Source organism: Eriocheir sinensis, chromosome 7, assembly GCF_024679095.1.
Source record: "Eriocheir sinensis breed Jianghai 21 chromosome 7, ASM2467909v1, whole genome shotgun sequence".
Classification (NCBI taxonomy): domain Eukaryota; kingdom Metazoa; phylum Arthropoda; class Malacostraca; order Decapoda; family Varunidae; genus Eriocheir; species Eriocheir sinensis.
Window position 1 is genome coordinate 2,377,348 of NC_066515.1, and position 24,789 is coordinate 2,402,136.

Genomic DNA, 24,789 nt, shown 5'->3' on the forward strand with positions numbered 1-24,789 from the left:
CTTCAACTTTATATCAACTAGAGTTGAAATGCAACGTTTTGGAGCCTTCTGATTAATGTAGAATCACAGGTTTAAGGACTGACCACCTAGTCTGGACCTTGGGGTCTGTGTGGTCTGTTTTTCTATGTATATCTCTCTCTCTCTCTCTCTCTCTCTCTCTCTCTCTCTCTCTCTCTTACACAATTAGGCTACAACTCTGTGGTGGCGATCTAGATCTCTAATACTCACCGTGCTGAGTTTCCTCGAGGACAAGATGGTGACCTGCACACTCTGCTTGCCACGCCACGACGACTGACTGTTTTGTTTTTTGAATTTTCAGTGTGGCGGCGGCGGCGGCGGCTGGCGGGACCGTTGTTGCCACGCGCGGAATTAAACATTCAAATTTTGAAGGGCACGAGATTTATCTCAAATTACCCCTCTTATTGATATTTGTAAGAGAAAAATATATCATATCACTGAATACTGTTAATAATGTAAACCACTTTTGATGTGCAAGTGAGTTATTGCATTTAATGAACTTGTCTACCTAATGTGTTTTCAACTAATATGTTTGAAATTATTTTCTCTATTGGACCAAGCAGCAACCTGGAAACGACGTTGTGTAAACGTCACGCAAGCGTCACAGTTTGATCAGAAAATCACAACGTAATTATTACGTGCTGATGACGTAACTTTTAGACGGACGAAGATACAACCTAAACACAAGGTTGTGTAAACGTTTCCTGTTTGCTGGGAACCAAACATAACATAATACTAACTCCAGGAACTTTATCTCCATACAAAACACAAATTAATATTATGTGCTGTGTGTGTGTGTGTGTGTGTGTGTGTGTGTAAGATGGGAGGGAGGAGGGGGGAATCCCTGCCAGCCGTACTCCAGTTAGGGATGGGCAAGTACCGTTAATTTGAGTACCGGTAGTACCGGTACCGAAAACTCAAGTACCGTTAGTACCGGTACCGGTACTCAAAGGAGTTTTTTTTTCTTAATGACTTCTGATGAAATTCCCAAACAAATTTCCTGTAAAGAAAACTCTCTCTCTCTTCCTTCAACTTAATATCAACTAGAGTAGAAATGCAACGTTTAGGAGCCTTCTGATTAATGTAAAATCACTTAGGTTTAAGGACAGACCACCTAGTCTGTACCATGTGGTCTGTGTGGTCTAATTTTCTATGTAAATCTCTCTCTCTCTCTCTCTCTCTCTCTCTCTCTCTCTCTCTCTCTCTCTGAATGAAGTGAATATTTATTTTTTCGAAAAAAAAATAGCATGTATAGTTATTATGGATGTACTCGATCATAGTCTAATAACAATAAAAATATTTATTAGCAACCTAAAAAAGAAAAAGAATCGGACATGAAGAATTATCCAGTAACTCCAATAAATAAATCAAATAATAAAATAATGGAAACGGGAGCTGTGATGGAAACGGAAAGCAGGACAAAATGGTGGGAACTTGGGGAGATGGTCAGAGGGGCAGTGACTCAGCGTCTACACACAAGGCCCATACCGCGTGATACCACGTGGAGGCGGGCGGGCGAGCGCCGAGAGTCACCAAGATCCAAACGGTACCGGTACTAGCGGCAATGTGCAGTGCCGAGTGTACCGAGCACTGCACATTGCCGCTAGTACCGGTACCGTTAGGATCTTAGTGACGCTCGGTGCTCGCCTTAGTGGTATGAGCCCTGTGTGTAGACGGTGCTGACCGTCTCCAAGTCCCACCATTTTGTCCTGCTTTCCGTTTCCATCACAGCTCACTGTTTCCATTATTTTATTTATTTTGTCCTGCTTTCCGTTTCCATCACAGCTCCGATTCTTTTCTTTATGTTATTTGTGATTAGACTATGATCGAGTACCCACTACCCATATCACCGAGATATCCACTCACTAAGTGGTGATCTCTCTCTCTCTCTCTCTCTCTCTCTCTCTCTCTCTCTCTCTCTCTCTCTCTCTCTCTCGCCTGCTACACCTCCAATATTTAATCATCTTATATAATTCATCATGCAATTCTTTATAGCCAGAAACTCTCGCCAAGGGATTCAAACTTTTTTCGTTCGTGCTTTATTGGATAAATATGATCTCTCTCTCTCTCTCTCTCTCTCTCTCTCTCTCTCTCTCTCTCTCTCTCTCTCTCGCCTACTCACCTCCAATATTTAATCATCTTATATAATCCATCGTGCAATTCTTTATAGCCAAAAACTCTCGCCAAGGGATTCAAACTCTTTTTTCGTTAATGCTTTATTGGATAAATATGATCTCTCTCTCTCTCTCTCTCTCTCTCTCTCTCTCTCTCTCTCTCTAAAAGTTAACGAGTCATACGAATTTAACAGTGGCAAGTAAAAAGAAAACGAAGTCTTGGGTTAAAAGTTAGTGAGTCCCACGAGTCTTTAGAAAACGCTAATATATATTGTTATTGTTATTAGACTATATGATCGAGTACCCACTACCCATATCACCGAGATATCCACTTACTAAGTGGTGATCTCTCTCTCTCTCTCTGAATGAAGTGAATATTTATTTTTTCGATAAAAAAATAGCATGTATAGTTATTATGGATGTACTCGATCATAGTCTAATAACAATAACAATATTTATTAGCAACCTAAAAACAAAATCGGACATGAAGAATTATCAATAAATCCAATAAATAAATCCGAGGAACTGGTACCGGTACCGAGCAATCTGGTACCGGTACCGTACCGTTTAGCTGGTACCGTTAGTACCGGTACTGGTACCGGTACCTGCCCACCCCTAACTCCAGTGCTGTGATTGGATCGTCAGACAGAGGTGGCACAGTGGTATGTGTTAGAAACAGTTTAGCGAACCAGATTCATTCTATTGATGTCAGCATTGGTGACCAAGTATAGCTGCAATGTGATGTTGTCATGGGTTTTTGTTATGTTCTGCCAAATGACTCCCCATATTATTCCCACGCTTCTTTTGCAGCTATTAATGATAAATTACTCTCGACTCAGAGCAGTAACGGTTTCCTTCTGCTGGGTGATATGAACTGCAGGTTCGGAGGTTTGGTGAGACACCTTAATTCCTGCTCGCATTCGATCCGCCAACCTGTGTGACTCTATTTCCATTCCTGACATGTCTTACCCTTTTTTGCCTGGTGAAACTACTGTGACAAATAATAATGCTGAGGTGGTATTTACCTTTTGCAGTGAAAATAATCTTGTGGTTATTAGTAATCTGAGGACCAATGACAAACACTTTCTTGGCAACAAGACATACAAGAAACGGACCAACTGGATTTCGGAACTTGACACTTGTATTGCCTCTGTTAGCTTGCTGAAGTATATAAGTGATTTTAGTCTTACAACAACATAATCTTCCTTCAGACCATGCTCCGATTGCTTTGACTATGTCCCCCGTTGATACTGACTTGGATAATGTTCTGATGAGGGCAGAGTCTTTAGGGGATTACTCAGCACTTTACCGCTGCCCACCTAAATCTAAGCTTAATTAGTAAGAGACCTGTAACGTATTGTTGTGCTGGAAGCTTCCCCCGGGGTCTATGTGTCGTGCCCGGAAATTCGGGGCACTAAATGATGTTAAAAAGGAAATTCAACTAATGGATATCTGGGGAAAAACAAGGGGGACTCACCCTGGGGATAGTTTGCTGCCACCGCAGAGATCTACCGATGAACTATGTCACCGGTAGCTCACTGGGAACCTTAAAATATATGTATATAAAGGACTAATGATTTAATTTGGGATTAAAGTGACCCAGAGCGAGACTCTGATCCCTTGGGCAGGGGGTAACGTGGTGAGCGGGGAGGACTCGGGGCGGTAAAATGGTACTTTAACTACACAGCCCGCTGGACAAAACTCACGACGGGGAGAAGAGATAAGAAATAAAGGCCTATAAATAGGGGTCGGTACATTTATTCATGTGAGACTTAGTTTAGAAGGTATACATAGTCATAACTGACGACACGGTTTACAGTTAACTGCTAATTGAAGGCACGATTTACCCGAAACTGACAGAAGTGGGTGAATGGACACACGCCTGGGTTCTAATTTCTCCTCTCACAATGGTAATCAGAACATGGCTGAGAATTCTCTACGAAAACCTTACTCTTGCGCGGGTGTACATCTATTGCAAGACCAGGTGCATAAGATATATGAAAAAAAAACTCAGAGAGGGGGGACTTTACACTTCCGGGGAGGCCCGTACACAGCGAGAACAATTTACGTCGAAACGACAAAACATATACAGCCCCCTATTTTACTAACACTTCTTACCCTAGAGATAAACTACAGATTAATGGCCTAGATATCTATATACTTACAAAGTCCTTTCCGTAATAGGGGCATAAGACGGAAATTTTTGAGGGGGGGCTCGACTCCCCGTTCCTACTTCCCCCCGCCAGGCTCCAAGAACGCTGACGGGGGTTTCCCTCCTACAACCCTTGTCACGGAAAGAAGAGAAGTATTGAGATTAACAACTAAAGAAACACATTGGGAAAGAATCACGGGTTCGTGTAGGTATATGGGGCGTGGGTGTGTAGGTGTGTGTGTGGCAGAGAGTGGGGGCGCCAGACCTGCGAGTACAACAGGGGAGTGAGTGGGCGAGTGAGTGAGGCCCGATTTTTTTTTTTTTTTTTTTTTATAGAAGAGAGGGGGAAGAGAGGAGAGGAAGTAGAGAAAGGTAAGTGGGAAGCAGAAGGAAGTGTGAGATAAAAAAATATGGCGGGTTGGCCGCCTGGCGTGGTATGTGTAGGGTGGTGTGTGTCGATAGTGTTGTTTGGGGTGATTTTTATTTTTGGTGTGTGGGTAGTGTGTTATATGTTGCGTTTTTTGTTGCTTTCAGACGATGTCGTCTTATTCTGTTAAGTTTGAAATGGGTGGTGTGTGGGTATATGTGTTGGAGCTAGCTAGCTATGGTTCTCTGTGAGTTTGTTAATTTAGTATAGGTTAGTAGTAACACGGTTCTGGGTGCGAGTCGCTCTGAAGTCTCCGCAGGCTGCTCGGGAATGAGCGGTTGAATCGTTCGATATTGGGGAGATTGTTTGTTAGGTGTGTGTGGAGGGGAAGGTTGAGGAGGGCGATTCTTGCCCATATCCGGGTTGCTTGGAGGTGGAGTCGTATGTTGATTGGGAAGGTGTTGGTATTTATATGAATTTGCTCATTTGTTAGTGTGGAGGCGTAGAACTGCATGGTTTGTTGCGAATCGGAGGGCTTTATTTTGTACTTTCTGTAGTTTACTGATTTGAGTTTTACTGAGGGTGTGTGTTGGGACGGGAGGGTGCTCTAAGATGGGTATAATGAGGGTCTTGACAAGGTGAAGTTTGAGTTTAGTTGGCATCGTCCTGAATCGGTATAGTTTTCCTAGTGTTGTTCGAGCGTGGTCGCATCTTTTATTGATGTGTGACGCGTACCCACTGCGGGAGATGGTGAGGCCAAGGAGTGTCCCCTGGTGTTGGGTGGCGATTGCCCTGGTGTTTGTGGATATATTTTCATGGAGCCTGGCGCCGAGGTTAAATATAGAGAATTTCGATTCATTTGTGTGGATGCGCCAGTCCTTTTCGTATACGGATTGAGTGTTGATTTGAGCTGCTATTTGGCGGCGAGCGATTTCGCGGGAGCGGCCTGGATATCCGGATATGTGGGTGACGTCATCTGCGTACGAGAGGTTGATTCCTCTCCCCGCGGCTGGTGCGTCGTTTGTGTACAGGATGAATAAGGTTGGGGATAGCACACTGCCCTGAGGGACACCACAGCGTATGTCAAAGCTGTCACCGAGGAAGGATTCCAACTTGATCCTTGCACTCCTGCCATCCAAGAAATTGCATAATAGCTTCTTCAGGATGACCGGGAGGCCAAGACCCAATATCTTGTATTTCAATCCTCGGTGCCAGACTTTGTCAAACGCCTTCGTGAGGTGAGGCCCGAGCAAGACGCTCTCAGGATTTTATACCCACCCTGGGGCGGCCCCGTAGCGTTGAAAAAGGAGCCAAGTAGCTGATTTATAATCTATTACGGTTTAATTCAAAATGAAGGGAAGACTAGGGTAGTTTATATATGGGTACGGTCTCTTAACGTGCAAGGTGACGAAATTACATGTGAAGCAGCGGAAAAAATCTATGCAAGGGTGGATGACTTTAACTGATAGGGCATTGACAAGCAAGGGCTGGCAACAATTCCGAAGTGCGTGCGCTGGTAGGGGGAAAGGGGAGGAAAGGGAGGGGCGACAGACGCTAAGTTCTGGCGGGAAAGTGACGTAAGTATTGCACCACATTGTGTAATTGTAATCTGAGGGGGGGTGGGGGGGATGTGTTATGTTATAGGTTGTGACTAAGGATACCTACTTACAATTTCTTACATATCTATGATGGCCTTATAGTGACTTATAATTACTCATAAGTACTTCTATATGCTCACTTATAACTATATACTTGTAATCACTTATAATGACTTAACCTACGTCTTTTCCTTATACTTCTAAGTTTCTTCTCCTGCCTTCACATCCCGGCATTACACATGTTTGCTGGGTTACTGTGCAGGTAGGATATGGATTGAATTTGCGCTTGCGGGGCGGTTGTGGATATACGTTTTGTGGGCGTGGATTGTGTGCAGGTGGCAGATGCTTTCAGATTACGGGGCGGGGCTGGCAGGATCTTTGGACCTCAGGTCAGGTAGGCTACGTGTGAAGTGAACTTTGAGGGGATGAAGATTAAGGAAAGGGGATTATATGACCTGATGCTTCGGTGTTAATTGAGGGGCAAGGCTACTTAGGTCATTAGTGGCAGCAAACTGATAAAGGCTGTAATTAGCCAGGTGTGTGTGTGTGTGTGTGTGTGTGTGTGTGTCCATCTCCACTTCATCGAGGAGAGTGGTGGCGGCCTTCTTCCGTCCATTTTCCTGGGGCTGAGTAGCTACCTCTTGTGTCTGGGTAGCGGTACCTTCCTCCTGCAGGGGGGACTGGGGCTGCTCCGTGGCCATCTCGGCTGCTGCAGGGGCTAATAACTCGAGCTCGTCGACCCGCAGTACGTACGTGCACGGAGGCGTCAGAGCGCTGGGTCATGGTGATATGCGCGCTGGGAGGTCACTGGCCCAGCCGGCAGCGTCCCGACAACTTTATGAGGTCGGTAGGCGTCCGCAGCACACGTGATCAGACCGTGGCTGAGCGGCGGAACTCCAGGTGCTAGCCGAACCCTTCCCGATGCCAACCTGGATGGCACCAAGGTGTGCAGTGGAAGCATTGAGGATGATATGGGGTGGAGTACCTTTAGGGAAAGATTTAGGAAGGCTACCCTTAGATACAAAGTCAGATTGGAACGAATGGATGACACGAAACTGGCACGGAAGGTTTACTTGTGGAGTGTGCATGAGAGCAAATAGATTAAGAACTGCATGAGAATGGTTGGTGACAGTGGTATGCGAGTCAGGTGGGTGAGCAGAGAGGAAGGGAGGCGTTTCTTTGAATGGAAGGTGACTGACAGGTACAGTGAGGGTCTAGAATGGGATGTGAGAAAGTGGAAGAGAGAGACAGTGCAGTGAAAGGTGACGGTCTGAGGAGGTGGAAGCATGCGATGGAGCGAAAGAGTACTTTGGAGCGGTACAGGGAAAAGGAAGCCCCGCAGTGTGTCAGCTGGTATGATGGAAGCCTGGGTGGTGATCTTCTCTTCCAAGCTCGAGCGCAGTGTATGAATGTGAATGCAAGAAATTACAGGTGGTCTGAGTCCCGCAGCAAAGTGTGTCAGATGTGTGACAGGGGTCTGGATGAAACTGTCGTGCATGTGGTACTGGTGTGTGGGAGGTACCGGAGAGAAAGGACGGAGATGATGAGGGTGGCACTGATGGGCTGGATGTGAATGGGAGGATTGCAAGAACGGAGAGGGAATGGATGCTGCTGCTGCTGGGACCGAGTGCTGAAGCAAATGAGAGAATTATAGCAGCCATGAAGAGTTTTCTGGGAAAGATGTGGTGTGCAAGAAATAGGGAATAGGATGATTTGTAATGATACTGCTTGTTTTGTTTTATTTTTACAGGTTGTGCCGATACGAAGGCCTGACTCTCCGACGGGTCACCTGTACAGCAAGAGCAAGAACAACAACACCCGCCGAGGCGCCGCCGCCGAGTGTGTGTTTGGGGCTGTACGGCAGGCGTCCACCCCTCACGACAGGAAGCTGTCATCCACCTCACCTGCGCCTTCCTTAGGAAGACGGGGCAGCTGACGCCCCGTGAGGACCTCACAGGACGACACCAGGGCTCGTGTGAGCGACTACATCGCCGCGGCCCTAAACAACAACAACAACAACAATTTGGGGCTTTAGAGGCTGTGGTCCATGGCCTAACCAGCCCCTGAAACACTGAAGAAGAGGCTGTGGTCCATGGCCTAACCAGCCCCCTGAAACACTGAAGAAGAGGCTGTGGTCCATGGCCTAACCAGCCCCCTGAAACACTGAAGAAGAGGCTGTGGTCCATGGCCTAACCAGCCCCCTGAAACACTGAAGAAGAGGCTGTGGTCCATGGCCTAACCAGCCCCCTGAAACACTGAAGAAGAGGCTGTGGTCCATGGCCTAACCAGCCCCCTGAAACACTGAAAAAGAGGCTGTGGTCCATGGCCTAACCAGCCCCCTGAAACACTGAAGAAGAGGCTGTGGTCCATGGCCTAACTGGCCCCCTGAAACACTGAAGAAGAAGAAGAGGCTGTGGTCCATGGCCAAACCAGCCCCTGAAACACTGAAGAAGAAGAATCCTTGTCCCCAAACTGCCTGCTGCCGTCACTGGTACTACGATTGTGACTACTACTACACTTCCTGTTCACCGCACTGACGACCAAGTCCAGCACAGCAACAACGGCTTCCTTCAGGTGTGGAGAAAAGAGAACGAGGACAACACAACACACTGAGCCGCCGTACAGGTCGGGGCCGCCTCACCTGCTGGGCTGGACAGCAGCATGAGTGGCCAAGACAAGCAGGAGCAGACTGCTGCAGGCGGCAGGAGGGTCAGTGGTCATCAGGTGAAGCAACTTGCTGCTGGCAACTCCAGCAACAAAGGAGAGAGGAAGTTTGTGTGTCTGGAGTGTGGAAAAGGATTCACCTCAAGGCAAGGCCTCAGATATCACACCCTTACACACACTGGTGTAAAGAACTATGAATGTAAGGAATGTGGGAAACAATTCAATCAGAAGAGTAACCTCGATGCACACACCCTTACACACACTGGTGTAAAGAACTATGAATGTAAGGAATGTGGTAAACTATTCAGCCGTAAGAGTACCCTTGATACACACACCCTTACACACACTGGTGTGAAGAACTATGAATGTAAGGAATGTGGGAAACAATTCACACAAAAGAGTACCCTTAATGCACACACCCTACACACACTGGTGTAAGAACTATGAATGTAAGGAATGTGGGAAACAATTCAGCCGGAAGAGTACCCTTGATACACACCTTACACACTGGTGTAAGAACTATGAATGTAAGGAATGTGGGAAACAATTTAGCCGGAAGAGTAACCTCGATGCACACACCCTTACACACACTGGTGTAAGAACTATGAATGTAAGGAATGTGGGAAACAATTTAGCCGGAAGAGTACCCTTGATGCACACACCCATACACACACTGGTGTAAAGAACTATGAATGTAAGGAATGTGGGAAACAATTCACACAAAAGAGTACCCTTAATGCACACACCCTTACACACACTGGTGTAAAGAAATATGAATGTAAGGAATGTGGGAAACAATTCAGCCGGAAGGGTTACCTTGATAAACACACCCTTACACACACTGGTGTAAAGAACTATGAATGTAAGGAATGTGGGAAACAATTCAGCCGGAAGGGTTACCTTGATAAACACACCCTTACACACACTGGTGTTAAAAGTCATGAGTGTGAAGAGTGCGGGAAGAGATTCAGTTTGAAGTGGAGGCTTAACGAACACGTCTTCAGGCACTATGACATTAGGGAGTTCAAGTGTGATGTTTGTGGAAAGCTCTTTAAGGCAAAGCGTGACATTGCCAGTCACATGAAGACCCACTTCTGAACTGTGTCTGCCTACATTAATTATATAGACCAGGTTGTTAGCAGCAGCTGAGCCTGACAGGGAGAGGTCAAAGTGATCATGTAAGATAAAGAAGAAAGAAGGTTTGCCTGTGAAGTGATGGGAGGAGAGGAGCCACACGAAGAAGTGGAAGGGGAAATACTAATGGCTGACTTTCCACAGCTGTGGCAGCTGCACTGGGCCTGGAGCCCAATTGAGGCTCACAACTACATGAACTACTTGATCCTCTGCAAGGTGGGTCAAGGGAATGTCACATAACACTACAGCAGCTGGAATATGTACTTATAAACACTTGAGGCTCACACCTACATGATCTACTTGCTCCTCTGCAAGGTGAGTCAAGGGAATGTCACATAACACTACAACAGCTGGAATATGTATTTATAAACACTTGCTGCAGCAAAAGATTCAATACCTTACAGTGGTGTGCCTCACCCAAGAGCACCACAGAGGCAAGTGCTTCCAGCACCTCTCTGGCCATTGTACTGCCCTGCCTCAGAAGTGTCCTAGACGAGCCTCAAAACGTGTCTTGTGTTTTGGAAGGTCGGCCAGTGTGGAGGGGCTGCAGTGGTCTGGCGGTCAGGGGCCCAGGTTGCTGATCGGAGGGCGACAGTTTGCGCCTCTAACTGTCAGATGTTGGTGGGATGGGCACGCACTGGCATGCACTGGGCTGCTTGACAATGGTGCTCTGTCCCCCTCCCTTGGGCTGTGTCCCCAATAAGTGGTGAAAAAGTTGAATGAATGATTGAACAGCTCTGAATGCCTGCAACCATCAAGGACGACTGGAATTGGCCAGGAAAGTTGTTTTTTAATGAAAATTGAAAAAAAGAAACATTATAGAAAAAGATGAATATTAAAGGAAAGGAACATCAACATGCCAGAAGTGTCACTGCCAAGGCAATACTTGGATCCCACAGCAACAGTCTCACCTCAGCTCTCCCTGACCTTGTTGTTGGCAGGGTGTGCTGGCCTGTGCCTCCCTCCCCCCCTGCTGCCTCCATGCTGAGAAAGGACCGAGAGAGAAGCAGACGGCCCGTGAAGTGATACAAGGCGACAGATGTGGCAACAAGAGGAAGGTTGTTGCTGCTGCACACTGTCGGAGGCAGGGTGTGCTGGCCTGTGCCTCCCTCCCCCCTGCTGCCACCATGCTGACAGACAGAAGCAGACGGCCCATGAAGTGATACAAGGCGACAGAGGTGGCAACAAGAGGAAGGTTGTCGCTGCTGCACACTGTCGGAGGCAGGGTGTGCTGGCCTGTGCCTCCCTCGCCCCCTGTTCCCGCCGGGACTGACTTGGAGTGGCCGTGGCAGTACAGTTTCCTGACGTTCTTCACGTAAGTTTGAGACCAGTCATCTTGCAGGTTCCAGTTGTTGGCGGGCAGAGTGTCTCAGGTCTCCTCCACCCACATCTCACGTAGGTTCAGAAACTGTTCATATTTCTTCGCGTGGGTCACCTGTTACACGGGAGAAGCAAGTTTTGATGACATGGTTGGATTAAGCAGTGATTGTACAACTGTAACACAGTTTCCAAAGCTAGAATGGGTAAAATACAAAGTAATTAGAGTGTCAAGTTCAGTAAATAACTTTTTATGTTTATACCACTTACTGCTTGTCACCATTATTTGCATTAATTATGGAATCAATTTTGGAAGAAAACATTTTTTTGTACCTGCAATCCTCCTGCATAAGATGGTGCCTTCTGCTTTTACGTATAAAGAGTGCAGTATAAGAGGAGGCAGTGAAGGCTTTGTAACAAGTGGTACAAACAGTACATGACGTTTTCTTGGTTGTGTTCACCACAATTACTTTATTTTTTACCCTATCCAGTTTTGGAAATTGTGTCGTAGTTGTACAGTCACTGCTTGATTCAATGATGCCAACAAAACTTCCCTCTCGTGCAACAGGTGACCCGTGCAAAGAAACATGAACAGTTTATGAACCTACGCGAGTTGTTGGCTGGAGGAGACCTGAGACACTCCGCCCACCACTAGCCAATCAGCAGCATCCTTTCCTGCCGGCTAGGGATGAGCAGGATTACTAGGACTGTGTCTGTGTTTTGCAAAGATTGGGATAGTGTCTTGTTTTGTAAAGATTGGGATAGTGTCTTGTTTTGTAAAGATTGGGATAGTGTCTTGTTTTGTAAAGATTGGGATAGTGTCTTGTTTTGCAAAGATTGGGATAGTGTCTTGTTTTGTAAAGATTGGGATAGTGTCTTGTTTTGCAAAGATTGGGATAGTGTCTAGTTTTGCAAAGATTGGGATAGTGTCTTGTTTTGTAAAGATTGGGATAGTGTCTTGTTTTGCAAAGATTGGGATAGTGTCTAGTTTTGTAAAGATTGGGATAGTGTCTTGTTTTGTAAAGATTGGGATAGTGTCTTGTTTTGTAAAGATTGGGATAGTGTCTAGTTTTGCAAAGATTGGGATAGTGTCTAATTTTGCAAAGATTGGGATAGTTTCTAGTTTTGCAAAGATTGGGATAGTGTCTAGTTTTGCAAAGATTGGGATAGTGTCTACTTTTGGAAAGACTGTAAGTGTCTTTAGTTTTGCAAAGAAACATTAACAAAGTCTCTCCTCCACACCAAAGTTCCAGGGCAGAAATTTTAGGTCCAGCTGCATCAGTCATAACAAACACACATACTAACACAGCCTCCCCTCCGCACAGAAAGGGTTCTTCAGGCGCGAGAGGCTGGAGGAGATGAAGGCACACCGGGCGATGCTGCAGCGTGCCCCCACCGGCGTCAGTAACCCAGCAGCCATCGGGGAGCAGAGCCACAGCCGCCAGCCGCCAGCCGCCGGTGTACGTACTGTCTGTGTTGGGCTGGCCGGGTTATCGTAGACAGAGCGCCACGCCAAAGATTCCCAAGTGTTGTTGTGACGTGTAAGTCTGTATGGAGTTGGTGCAGTGTAGATGTGATGGATGTGGTGGGAAAATGGGGGATACCTGGGAAAAATGAAAATGGAGACTGCCTTGTGGATGTCTGTGCTGAGAGGGGAATGTTCCTAGCGAACACCTTCTTTCAGCACAAGAATATCCACCGATACACATGGAGGAGGGGAGAAGAAAACGAGCAAAAAGGATTGATTGATTATGTGGCAGTAGATGAAAGGCTTAGAAAAGAAATTTGTGACGCGAAGGTAGTAATAGGAATGTTCGATGGATCTGACCATCTTGCAGTGCTGGCAAAGTTAAAGCTGAAAGAAAAGTGGGTGTTTGAAAAGAAAGGTGAAGTAAAAAAGGAAATACTGAAGATAGAAAAGTTACAGGAAAAAGAAATAAAAGATGAGTATAACCGTGAAATGGCAGAGGCCTTAAGTGAAAAATGGGGAAGTGTAAAAGATAATACAAATATTGAAAAAGTTTTTGGAACATTTAAAGAAATAATAGTAACTACAACAACAAAAGTGTTAGGGATGAAAGTGGTGAGAGATGGAAAAAGAAAAGGAAATTCATGGTGGATAGAAGAGATAAGGAGGATAGTAAAAGAGAAAAGGGAACTTTTTAAGAACACTCAAGAAAGAAATGTGGCTGAACAAGTAAAAAGGGAAAGGAAAAAGAAATATAGAGAATGCAAAATGAAATTAAAACAAGCAATAAAAGAAAGTAAGAAGAGAGTTGATGAAGACTTTGGAAAAAGACTAAGTGAAAAATATAAAGGGAACAGGAAATCATATTGGAAAGAAGTAAAAAACGAAAGAAATGCAAAAAATATCTCCTCAAGTAAAATAAATGAAGTTATGGATGAGAATGGAAAGATGTTGAAAGATGGGGAAGCTGTGAAGGAGAGATGGAGAGAATATTTAAAAAACTTGATGAATTTTGAGGATGGACGTCCAGCAGTTTTGGGTAGAGGTTGAGGAGGAGTATATAAAGAAAGAAGTATAACAAATAAAGAAGTAAATCAGGCAATAAAAAGATTAAAAAATGGAAAGGCAGTAGGAATTGATGGAATCACAGGAGAAATGTTGAAGTGTTGAGGAGATGTCGTTGTTAAATGGATGGTCAAGATATGTGAAGTAGCATGGGGGGTGCCAGCAGACTGGACAAAAGCCATCATTGTCCCAGTTTACAAGGGGAAAGGCAGGAGAGGGGAATGTGGGAGCTATAGAGGTATAAGTCTCCTGAGTATACCCGGAAAGGTATATGGAAAAGTCATAATAGAGAGGGTGCAAAGACTTACAGAAGAGAAAATCAGTGAAGAACAAGGAGGCTTCAGGAAGGGAAGGGGATGTGTGGATCAGATATTTGCCTTCAGGATGGTAGTAGAAAAAATATTAGCAAAAGGAAAGAAACTATATGCTGCCTTCATGAATTTGGAAAAAGCTTATGACAGAGTCGATTGGATTGCATTGTGGGATGTTTTAAAGATTTATGGTATGGGAGGAAAACTGCTTAGTGCAATAAAGTCTTTCTATGAGGATGCATCTGCATGTGTCAAAATTACTGGAGAAACAAGGGAACATTTTGAGATAAAAGTGGGCTTAAGACAAGGGTGCGTCATGTCACCATGGTTATTCAATATTTATATGGAATGTGTCATTAGAGAAATGAAGGGCAAAGTTGGAGAAGTTGGAGTAAGACTGTTCGATGAGGGAGGGAAGTGGGTACTGAATTCGATACTGTTTGCTGATGACACGGTGCTCATTGCAGAAAATGAAAGTGACCTACAAAATTTGGTCAGTGTTTTTGATTGTGTCTGTAATAGGAGAAAGCTGAAAGTAAATGTCAACAAAAGTAAAGTGATGGTTTGTGAGCGAAGTAGAAGTGAGGTTGTAGATTTTGTATGCCCATAGAGAGATAGGGAGTGGGAATTGAATGTGAAAAAGAATGCAAAATAATTTTGAATGGCAAAGAAATGAAGGAGGTCAATGAGTTTAAGTACCTTGGATCAGTTATGTGTAAGCATGGTGGTATGGAGGGTGAGATGAGAGAAAGGGCATTGCAAGGAAGAAGGGTGGTAGGGTCTTTGGGACGAATCATGAATGGTAGAAGTGTGAGCATGGAGGTAAAGAGGGATTTGAGAAATACAATAATAGTACCAACCCTCACATATGCAAGTGAAATGTGGGCCTGGAATGAAAGTCAGAGGTCTAGAGTGCAGGCAGTGGAAATGAGTTATTTGAGGAGTACTTGTGAGTAGAATGGATGGAATGAGTAATGAAAGTGTGTACGAGCATTTTTGAATGTGTCACAGGGGTGAAGGGAAGAAGTGTGGAGTGGTGGAAGAAGTGAAGCGACAGACCTTAATGTGGTTTGGCCACATGGAGCGAATGGAGGAGAGTAAGATGACCAGAAGGGTGTATGTGAGTGAGATAGAGGGAGGGAATGCTAGAGGACAACCTCCAGTGAAATGGAGGGATAGGGTGCAAGAGTACGTTAGGGAGAGGGGAGAAAGATCTTTGAGAAACTTTGAGCAGGCAAGGAGGGAGTGTCTGGATAGAGAAAGTTGGAAGCTCTTCTGCCATGGCCATCCCCTGGTGGGAGCTCCTAGGAGCAGGCATCGATGAAATGATGATGATGATGATGCAGTGTAGAGCAGTGAAGTGTAGTGTGGTGTTGTGCGTCCTCTTGCGCTGAAGGAAGAGTGACTTGAACCTTTTGATCTGGTCCTGAACTTTTGATCTTGCCGTGACCTTCAACATTTTGTGTTTTGTTTACAAGTCGTGTGGATATGCCATTCTTTGTGACCAGTGCTAGTGACACTTGTTAGGCTGCTTGAATAAGAAATGAACACTTGAGACTTGCCACCCCTTCCTCTGCGATCCGTGTCTTTGCCCTCGTCAAGGTGGAGGAAAGGTGTTTGGTACCAAGAGTCTTGTTGGTGCAGTTGAACTCGGTATTCTGAGATGCTTCTGCCTCTCACATAAGCTACAGGTACTCACTGAGTTATGGCATAGAACTTACGACCAGGCCAGTGCTATTAGTGATACTTGGTTAAGTAATGAGTTGACATTTCAAGTATCCAGCCGTAGGTAGAGCAGCTGTGTGTTTAAACAGGGCTTCCCCCTCCCTCAGCCTGCTCCCTCCTACCTCCCATCTTACACCCACACACACACACACACACACACACACACTCTGCACATAACATTTCTTTGTGTTTTGTATGGAGATAAAGTTCCTGGAGTTAGTATTTTGTTATGTTTGATTATCTTCTCTCCTCCTCCTCCTCTGTTTATTCCTCTTCCACACACCTTCCTAGATGGTAGAGTCTTCAATATTGTTTTTCTCATTGGCTAACTTTCCATCTGTTTCATTTCTTCCTCCCTCTTCCTCCTCTTCCTCCTCCTTCTCCACCTCCTCCTTTGCTCCTCCTTGTCCTCCTCTTCCTCCACTTAAAGGCTCTTTAATATTTTCATTTATTTTTGTTAACTTTTTCTGTTTGCTGTTTCCTCCTCCTCCTCCTCCTCCTCCATTCTCAATAGTTGCCTCATTCATATTACTTTTTGTTGTTTTTTATCTCAGTGTTAGTCCACTTTCCTCCCTCTCTCCACTTGCTTTCTTCCACTCCTCCTCCTCCCTCTCTTCCTCTTGTGAAATGTAACTCTATTATTATATTTCCCTTTTTCTCCTCCTCCTCTTCTTTCTCCTGTTGTGACATTTTAAAGCCTGTTATTCCTGATTCCTGTAATTCCTCCTCCTCCTCTTCTTTCTCCTTAACTGCATTCTCTTTCCCTTTCCCAACTTGACACCACACTAACCTCAGTCTCCTCCTCCTCCTCTTCCCCCATCATCTTACCTCACACATTCATTCTTCCCCGTAACTTACTCCTCCTCCTCCTCCTTCCCTTCTCCCACTCACCACAACACAGCCCACAGTCTTTCTCCTCCTCCTCTACCAACTCGGCCCCACCACTCCGTGTTTCCTCCTGACGTGTGCCACAAGGTGCTCGTTCTGTGTGACCCATTAAGGGCAGCGCGGGCGCCTGAACGGCCGCTCCCCCGTGTGTGTCCGAATGTGGCGGCGGAGATTGGACATGTCGTGGAAGGAACTCTTACCGCAGAAGGGGCAGAAGGTGGTGGTGTTGCTGGTGGTGGTGGTGATCTGAACTGGGATAGAGAGAGAGAGATGGGATGGTTAGGTGGTGGTGGTGGTGATGATCTGTACTGGGAGAGAGAGAGAGAGAGAGAGATTTACATAGATTTACATAGAAAATCAGACCACACAGACCCCATGGTCCAGACTAGGTGGTCTGTCCTTAAACCTAAGTGATTTTACATTAATCAGATGGCTCCAAAACGTTGCTTTTCTACTCTAGTTAATATTAAGTTCAAGGAAGTGACGGTCGAGCTTGTTTTTAAAGGAGTCAATCGTTTTACACTGGACCACTGATGGTGGGAGCTTGTTCCATTCTCGCACTACAACGTTGGCGAAGAAAAATTTTGGTGCAGTCTGAATTTACTTGTCTACATTTGAGTTTTGTGCCATTGTTCCTCGTTCGCAAAGTGTCATCGATCATAAACAATTTTGTTCTGTCTACATTCGTGAAACCATTAAGTATTTTAAAACATTCGATCAGTTTTCCTCGGAGGCGACGTTTTTCAAGAGAGAACATGTTAAGGGTGGAAAGCCTTTCTTCGTAGGATTTGTTGCGCAAGGAAGGGATCATTTTTGTTGCTCGACACTGAACACCTTCTAGTTTAGCAATGTCCTTTGCATGGTGGGGAGACCAAAACTATACCGCATATTCCAAGTGGGGTCTGACTAAACTATTGTAGAGTGGAAGTATTACATCTTTATTCTTGAATAAAAACTTTCTTTTAATGAAGCCCAACATTCTGTTCGCTTTATTTGCTGCATCGATGCATTGATGTGAGAATTTGAGGTTTGACGCGATTTTAATCCCCAGGTCCTTAATGCATTGAACGCTTGTGAGTTTAACGTCGCGTATTTCGTAATCGAACTTCTTATTTTTTGTTCCAACTTGAAGGACCTGGCACTTGTCTATGTTAAAGGGCATCTGCCATTTATCCGACCAAGCTGAAATTTTGTGCAAATCTTCTTGGAGGCTTTGCCTGTCTTCGTCAGTGAGAACCGAGTTACCAATCTTTGTGTCGTCTGCAAATTTACTAATGCAATTATTGAGTCCAACATCCACGTCGTTGATGTAAATAATGAAGAGCACTGGGCCAAGAACCGAGCCCTGAGGGACGCCACTAGTGACCGGCGCCCACTCTGAGTTAAATCCGTCAATCACAACTCTTTGTTGTCTGTTGCTCAACCAATTCACGATCCATTGGTTTACTTGACCATCAATGCCTATTTGCTTTAATTTATAAAGTAATTTATGATGTGGGACTTTATCAAACGCTTTCTGGAAATCAAGATAGACTACGTCCAGTGATTTGGTTACGTCATAAATTGAGAAGAGATCGTTATAAAAGGTCAGTAGGTTTGACAGGCAGGATCCTTTGTTACGGAAGCCATGTTGTGAATCCCCAATTAATGAGTGGCTTTCGAGGTAACTTACAATTTTGTCTCTAATTATGCTCTCGAGTAGCTTACCTACAACTGAAGTTAGACTTATGGGTCGGTAGTTACCTGGTATTTTTTTGTCTCCTTTCTTAAAAATCGGTGTCACGTTAGCCTTTTTAAATCCGAAGGATGATGCCTTGTCGCAAGGACATATTGAATCTGATAGTGAGGGAGGAGAGTATTTCTCTTTGTTTCTTTAAGCAGTATAGGATATACTTTGTCGGGTCTGGGACTTTTATTTGTTTTAAGTGAATGGAGAGCTTTAAGGACTTCATCGGTTGTTATTTCAAAATTAGGCAATGCATGCTCGAGATTTACAATAGTACTGGTGTTGGTGGTAGCGAGAGGAAGACTGTTAGTATTAAACACCGAGGAAAAGTAATTGTTTAAGAGGTTTGCAATGTGTTGGCTGTCAGTCACTAGTGCACCGTCGCTGTTTGTTAAAGGTCCAGTACCACTTTTGATCACCTTTCTGTTGTTTATGTAACTGAAGAAAGATTTCGGATTATTTTTACAGTTGGCTGCAATATTTTTTTCATATCTACGCTTTGCCTGACCTACTAGTCTTTTTACTCGTCGCCTGGCATCATTATAAAGTCTAATGTTTTGGGCATGCTTTGTTCTTTCTTTAACTTGTAAAACAATTTTCTTTCATTGACTGATTGTTTAATTTCGCTATTAAACCACGGTGGGCTTTTATTAGTGTTAATTAAGCTTCTGCACAAGGGGACGAATGTGTTCTGCTGAGTGAGTAAGTGATTTTTAAAACTTAGCCAGGCTTCATCTACGTTGCCGTCATCTGATAGTTGTATTTCTGTTAGTTTTGTCGGATTTCTACGAAGTTAGCTCTTTTGAAATTGGGCACCTTTACTTTATTTTCAGTCACTGATGATTGAGCTTTAATGTCGGCGCACTAATTTATGATCGCAAGAACGAGGTGTTCTCCTACCGTGACACTACTGACAAGGTTATCTTGGGTCGTTATAACAAGGTCGAGTATATTAATTTGTCGAGTTGGCTCAGAAACCATTTGGCTTAGATAATTTTCTTCTAGAAATTCGATCATTCTATGTGACTCGCCTTCTGTACCTGACAGTGTCGCCCAGTCGATATGGGGGAGGTTAAAGTCTCCTAATATCAGTGAGTCGCTGTTATTAAGTGACTGCCTTAAGACGCTGTACATTTCAAGGTCGTCATCGAGTGATTGCCCGGGAGGTCTGTAGGTGACAGATATATTTAAATTGACTTTTGCAATGTTTACTCGCACGCACGCAAGGAGAGAGAGAGAGAGAGAGAGAGAGAGAGAGATGGGTGTTGAAACAAAGAGGCCCGTTGTGTCCCATATCTCCCCTACAATCTGTAATGTCAACAAAATTTCAAAGTTGCCAGGGGTCAAACCAGGGTATCGTTGCCGAAAGTGATCAATCTGCTTTCTTTCAATTATTGCGGGAGAACGTTAGTTATCTGTAATGGAAATAAAATACCAGTAACTTTCTATTGATATTGGAGGACTACCAAGGAAATCTCAGGTCTCAAGCAGGCCTAACCTGCGACCACTTTGTCACTCGATCCGTGACGTCACCCCAAAGCGTTTTGGGGCCGACTCACGTACTGTCCTCCCTCGCCCTAGGCTGTGGGAGCAAGCTCATTCTCACGAGCGACATCGCCCCTTTCAGGTGAGGAAAGAGCTGTTCACTGTATTCAACTCACTTTGGCCTTAATACTATAACTGAGACCGTGATTCTCACGAGCGACATCGCCCCTTTCAGGTGCGCCAAAGGCAAGTCTGACTGATGGGAAGCTGGGCGTCGCCAAGACCAAGTCCAGCATGCAGCCGTAAACAATTATGCAAAGTGGGGAGTGATTAAGAGAGGCAAAGAGCTGAGTTATGTACGAGAGGAAGAGATTAAAAACATCAGGATTGGTGTAGATAAAACAAAGAAAGAGAGAGAGGAAGATGCAGTGCTAAGGGAAGAGCTACAAGAGAAAAGAAGGGAGGGAGGTAAATGGATAATAAAGAAAGGCAGGGTTGTGAGGGTGGCAGAGCATCAAGGTAGGGAATGAGATGGGGAAAGAGGGGAAAGAAAAGGGGAGGGGGAAGTATTTGCAGCAGTGAAAGTTTTGAATGTGCAGGGGTTAACTAAAACTAAGGGGAAGGAAGTGGAGGAATTAGTTAAGGGCAATAGTATAGTTTGTTTAACGGAAACCCAGAAAAAATATAGGGAGGTTAATTTTGGCGATAATTTTGAAGTCTTAGACAATATGAGAGAGGAAAAGGACAGAAGGGGAGGAGGACTAATGATTATTTACAGAAAAGGAAAAGGAACAACTTTATGTAAAATAGAAACAAAATGTAAGGATGTATTACACACAATAGGAAAAATAGGAAAATGGGAGGTTAGATTAGTGTTAGTATACTTTAGTGTTAGTGATGTAGAGAGAAACAAGAAAATAGCACAAGAAATAGAAAAAATAATAGAGGAAAACCCAGAGCCTTTGATGATAATGGGTGACTTCAATGGACATGTGGGGTTCAAGGGAACACAAAAAGTAAACAGGAATGGGGAAGTGATTATACAATGGATGGAAAAATATGGATTGATTATGTTAAATGATGACGAGAGGTGTGAGGGAGAAGTGACATGGAGCCGAGATGGACAACAGAGTGTAATAGATTATGTATTAGTGACAGACAAGGTGTACAATAGGTTCCATAAAATGAGGATAGATGAAAAAAAGGAAGAATATGACCTTTCAGACCATAACCTGATAGAGGTGGAATTAAGGGTAAAAGAAGAAAAGAGGGAGTTCAAGAAAAATGATTGGATTGAGAGGGAGTACTATAAAACAGATAAATCATCACTAGAAAACTTTAGGAGAAAGCTAGAAGAAAGTGTGACGAGGAATAAGGTGGACAGTATAGGAGAACTGGAGAAAAAAATGAGAGAAACAGCAGATGCAGTGCTAAAAAGTGTATATAGAAGAAGAGAGAAAAAGCTAGGGGACGGCGAGGAACCAGCATGGATAAACGAGGAAATAAGGAAAGAAATAAAAGAAAGGAAGAGGTTAAACAGAAATAGGAGAAATGCAAAATGCAAAGAAGAGGAAGAAAGGTGGCAAAAATTATATGTAGAACAAAGAACAAAGGTACAATTAAAGATAAGGAAGGAAATGTACAAACAAGAGGAGAAGATAACAAAGGAAATTAAGGATAAGAAAGATGGAGGGAAAAAGATGTGGGAGTATATAAGAATACTTAAAGGGGAAAAGGTTAAGGATAAAGACACTTTAAGGATATATGGGGAGGACGGAGTTGAGCTGGAGAAAGGAAAGGTGGGGGAGGAAGTAAAAGGTTTTTGGAGTGGAGTGTACAGAAAACATGGAAATGATATAAAGGAAGTTTGGAACACAGAGAAGAGAGAGGAGTATGTAAGGGAGTATGAACAGGTAAAAAAGGACATAGAGGAAAACCAGGCTGTAAGGTTGGAGGATATTAATGAGCTGAGGGCAGTGGGGTGGCAACACACTGAAAAATGTGGACTAGAAGTGAGAGAACACATGGAAATGACAAGAAGGGTGAAGGGGGGATTCATCTATCTGGAAGAAGAAAGCATAAGGGAAGATAGAGTAATTAAATGTATCAATAGAATGAAGAATAAAAAAGCAGTTGGAACAGACAAAATAAAGCCAGAAATGTACAAAGAATTTGCAAAAAGTAAAGTATTACGGAAAGTGTTGGTTGAAGACCTTGGGGCAGTATTAGAGACAGGGAGGATGCCAGAGGGATGGAGGGACTCTAGGACAGTCATGTTACCAAAGAAGTGTAGACCAAAGGTTAAAGAACTAAGGCCAATAGCTCTGACAAATGTAGGGTACAAGCTAATGATGGCTGTGATTAGAACTAGCTTGGAAGACCACATTAGGATAAATGGTATAGGTAAGGATACACAGGCAGGATTCACAGAGGGAAGTCGGATAGAAAACAACCTATTTATTCTAAGATATTGTGTAGAAGGAGCATATAAGATGAGGAAACCATTGATAGTAATCTTGATAGATTTTGCAAAGGCCTATGATAGTGTAAGAAGAGATAAGTTAATAGAAGTTTTAAAGGATAGCAAGGTAAACCCAGATATAATTAACTTCATAGCAGGAGTTTATGTAGGAGATAGAACTAAGATAGAGATAGATAAAGAAGAGGAGGAGATAGAAATAGAAGTGACCAGTGGGATTAGACAGGGATGTACTGCCTCAACTACACTGTTTAAGATGATTACTTTTAAAATAATTCAGGAGCTAGAGGAGCTAGAATGTGGGTACAAAGATGAGGCATTCAGGATTACCTCATTCTTCTTTGCAGATGATGGCATGCTTTTGGCAAATAGTGTAGGGGAGGCAGTACAGGTGATAGAGAAGATGGAGACTATAGCTAAAGAATATGGACTAGAAGTAAATAAGCAGAAAAGCAATATTATCATTTTTAATATGGAAAACAAACCAGAAAATATAGGGGGCATTAGTGTTGGGGATAGAATTAAATATTTAGGAATAATAGTCAATGACAAGAGGAACTGTTTTCAAATGCAAAAGGAAGAAATGTTCAGGAAAGCGAGAAGGCTAGCAAATATGACATACAATGTAATTGAAAAGAGCTGTTCAAGAATGTTAATAGGAAAGACATATTGGAAAAATGTTGCGCTGCCATCCATCCTGTATGGGGTAAATATAATAAACATCACAAAGACAGACATAAAAAAGTTGCAGAGGATAGAGAATGGGGTGTACAGGAAGATCTTGAAGGCACCAATATATGCACAGGAAGCAGCACTCAGGGGGGAGATAGGAAGCTCCAGTGTTAAAAACAGGATAAGGGAGGGACAGTGGAAGTACTTAAGATATGTTCTTGTGGAAGGAAACGATTTGGTGAGAAGGGTGGGAGAGGAGATGATAGAGAAGAGACAAAGTAGGTGGGTGAAAGATTTGTTGAATGAACTGAGAGCAACAGAGGGACTGAGTGTGAGTGTGAGGAATGAGACAAAGGAGAGTATAAAGCAGAGAATGAGAGAGGTGGATACAAGAGAGTGGAAGAGGCAAATGAATGAGAAAGCAAGCCTTAAGATATATAGAAAATGGAGACAGGAGTTGGGAGGACAAGAGGAGGTATACAACAACAACCAAGCCTCAGAAGTGCTATTCAGATGCAGGACAAACAACATGCAACTAAAAGACAGAAACAGACACCGGCAAGAGGAAACCAAGTGTGACATGTGTGAAGCTGAAAACGAAGACCTGCGACACTTTCTGCTCTGGTGCCCGGCCTATGCAGAGGAAAGAATAAAGTGCGTGAGGCTGCAACAGCCTTACGAGGAAGAAGAGGACGACACCATTGGAAAATTTTTATTTGAAAATGAACACCGAACAAACGAAAACAACAGTACACAAGTTTTGGACAATAAGAGAAAAAAGAATGAAAGAAAAAGGAAAATAATAGACCCAGACAGTAGACACATCAGGGAGTGCCGTTACAAAGGCAAAACTCCCGACCGACTACTACTACTATTTGCAGCTGCGTTGTGGGGGATTGCCTGTGGCAGGGTGTGTGAAGAGAGGAAGGAAGGAGAGGCCAAAAGGGTGGTATATGTGTCGTTCTCAGGGGTAACAATGGATAAGCGCAAACACTCATTAGTTTTGGTTAGGACTTAATTAAGGTGTGGAATGGTGGAGTCTGTTTCCCCGTGTGGGTGGAAACAATTATGATGTCAGTGCTAATTATTCCCATGTGTGCATGTTAGTTTAAGGTGTTAATGGTAACCTGTGTTCATGGTATTTACAAGTGTCATTAGTGATGTAAGATACGTAAGCTAACCTCTAATAAGTGGACCCTGTCCCATGACCCTTAAAATTAGTTTACCATCAGAATCTCTTAACAATATATTTACCTCAAGTAACATTCGTAAAGTCACGCTTCCTGTATTATTTGGCAGGTGATGATCCTGTGTGTGATAATGGTGCCTCATAAGACTGGGTGAATGAACTACTAATTTTGCTCTGTGGTGTGAGACTCTGGAACATTCCACGCGGTAACGGATTCTGGCGGCACTTATATTTCCTTACAATACTTAACCTACTTTTTCCTCCTTAATTTCAATTTTTCAGTCCTTAATTAAATACTGGCATTGCAACCTCTCTTCTGGCCACTCATCCATGCTCTCTTTTATAGGAGCAGTGATTAGCGGGCTATTTTTCCACTAGCTAGGCCTACACACAGAATTTTTGGGAGTCTTTGTTATT

The 24,789-nt window shown here is 43.8% G+C and overlaps 1 protein-coding gene across 4 annotated transcripts in view; it reads left to right on the forward strand.

Annotated features, from left to right (window-relative positions):
* Nucleotides 1-10,677: 10,677 nt before the first annotated feature.
* LOC126992348 (uncharacterized) overlaps nucleotides 10,678-24,789 on the forward strand; it is a 44,758-nt gene continuing 30,646 nt past the window's right edge. Inside the window, exons 1-2 of one of the 4 annotated variants that reach the window (XM_050851070.1) lie at nucleotides 10,678-11,362; nucleotides 12,690-13,877. In XM_050851070.1, coding sequence (XP_050707027.1) covers nucleotides 12,941-13,877 — 937 coding nt within the window. In that variant the 5' untranslated portion in view covers nucleotides 10,678-11,362; nucleotides 12,690-12,940. Of the gene's footprint in view, nucleotides 11,363-12,689; nucleotides 15,766-24,789 lie in introns of those variants that run through there. The other 3 variants (XM_050851063.1, XM_050851056.1, XM_050851077.1) reach the window with 3 other exon arrangements.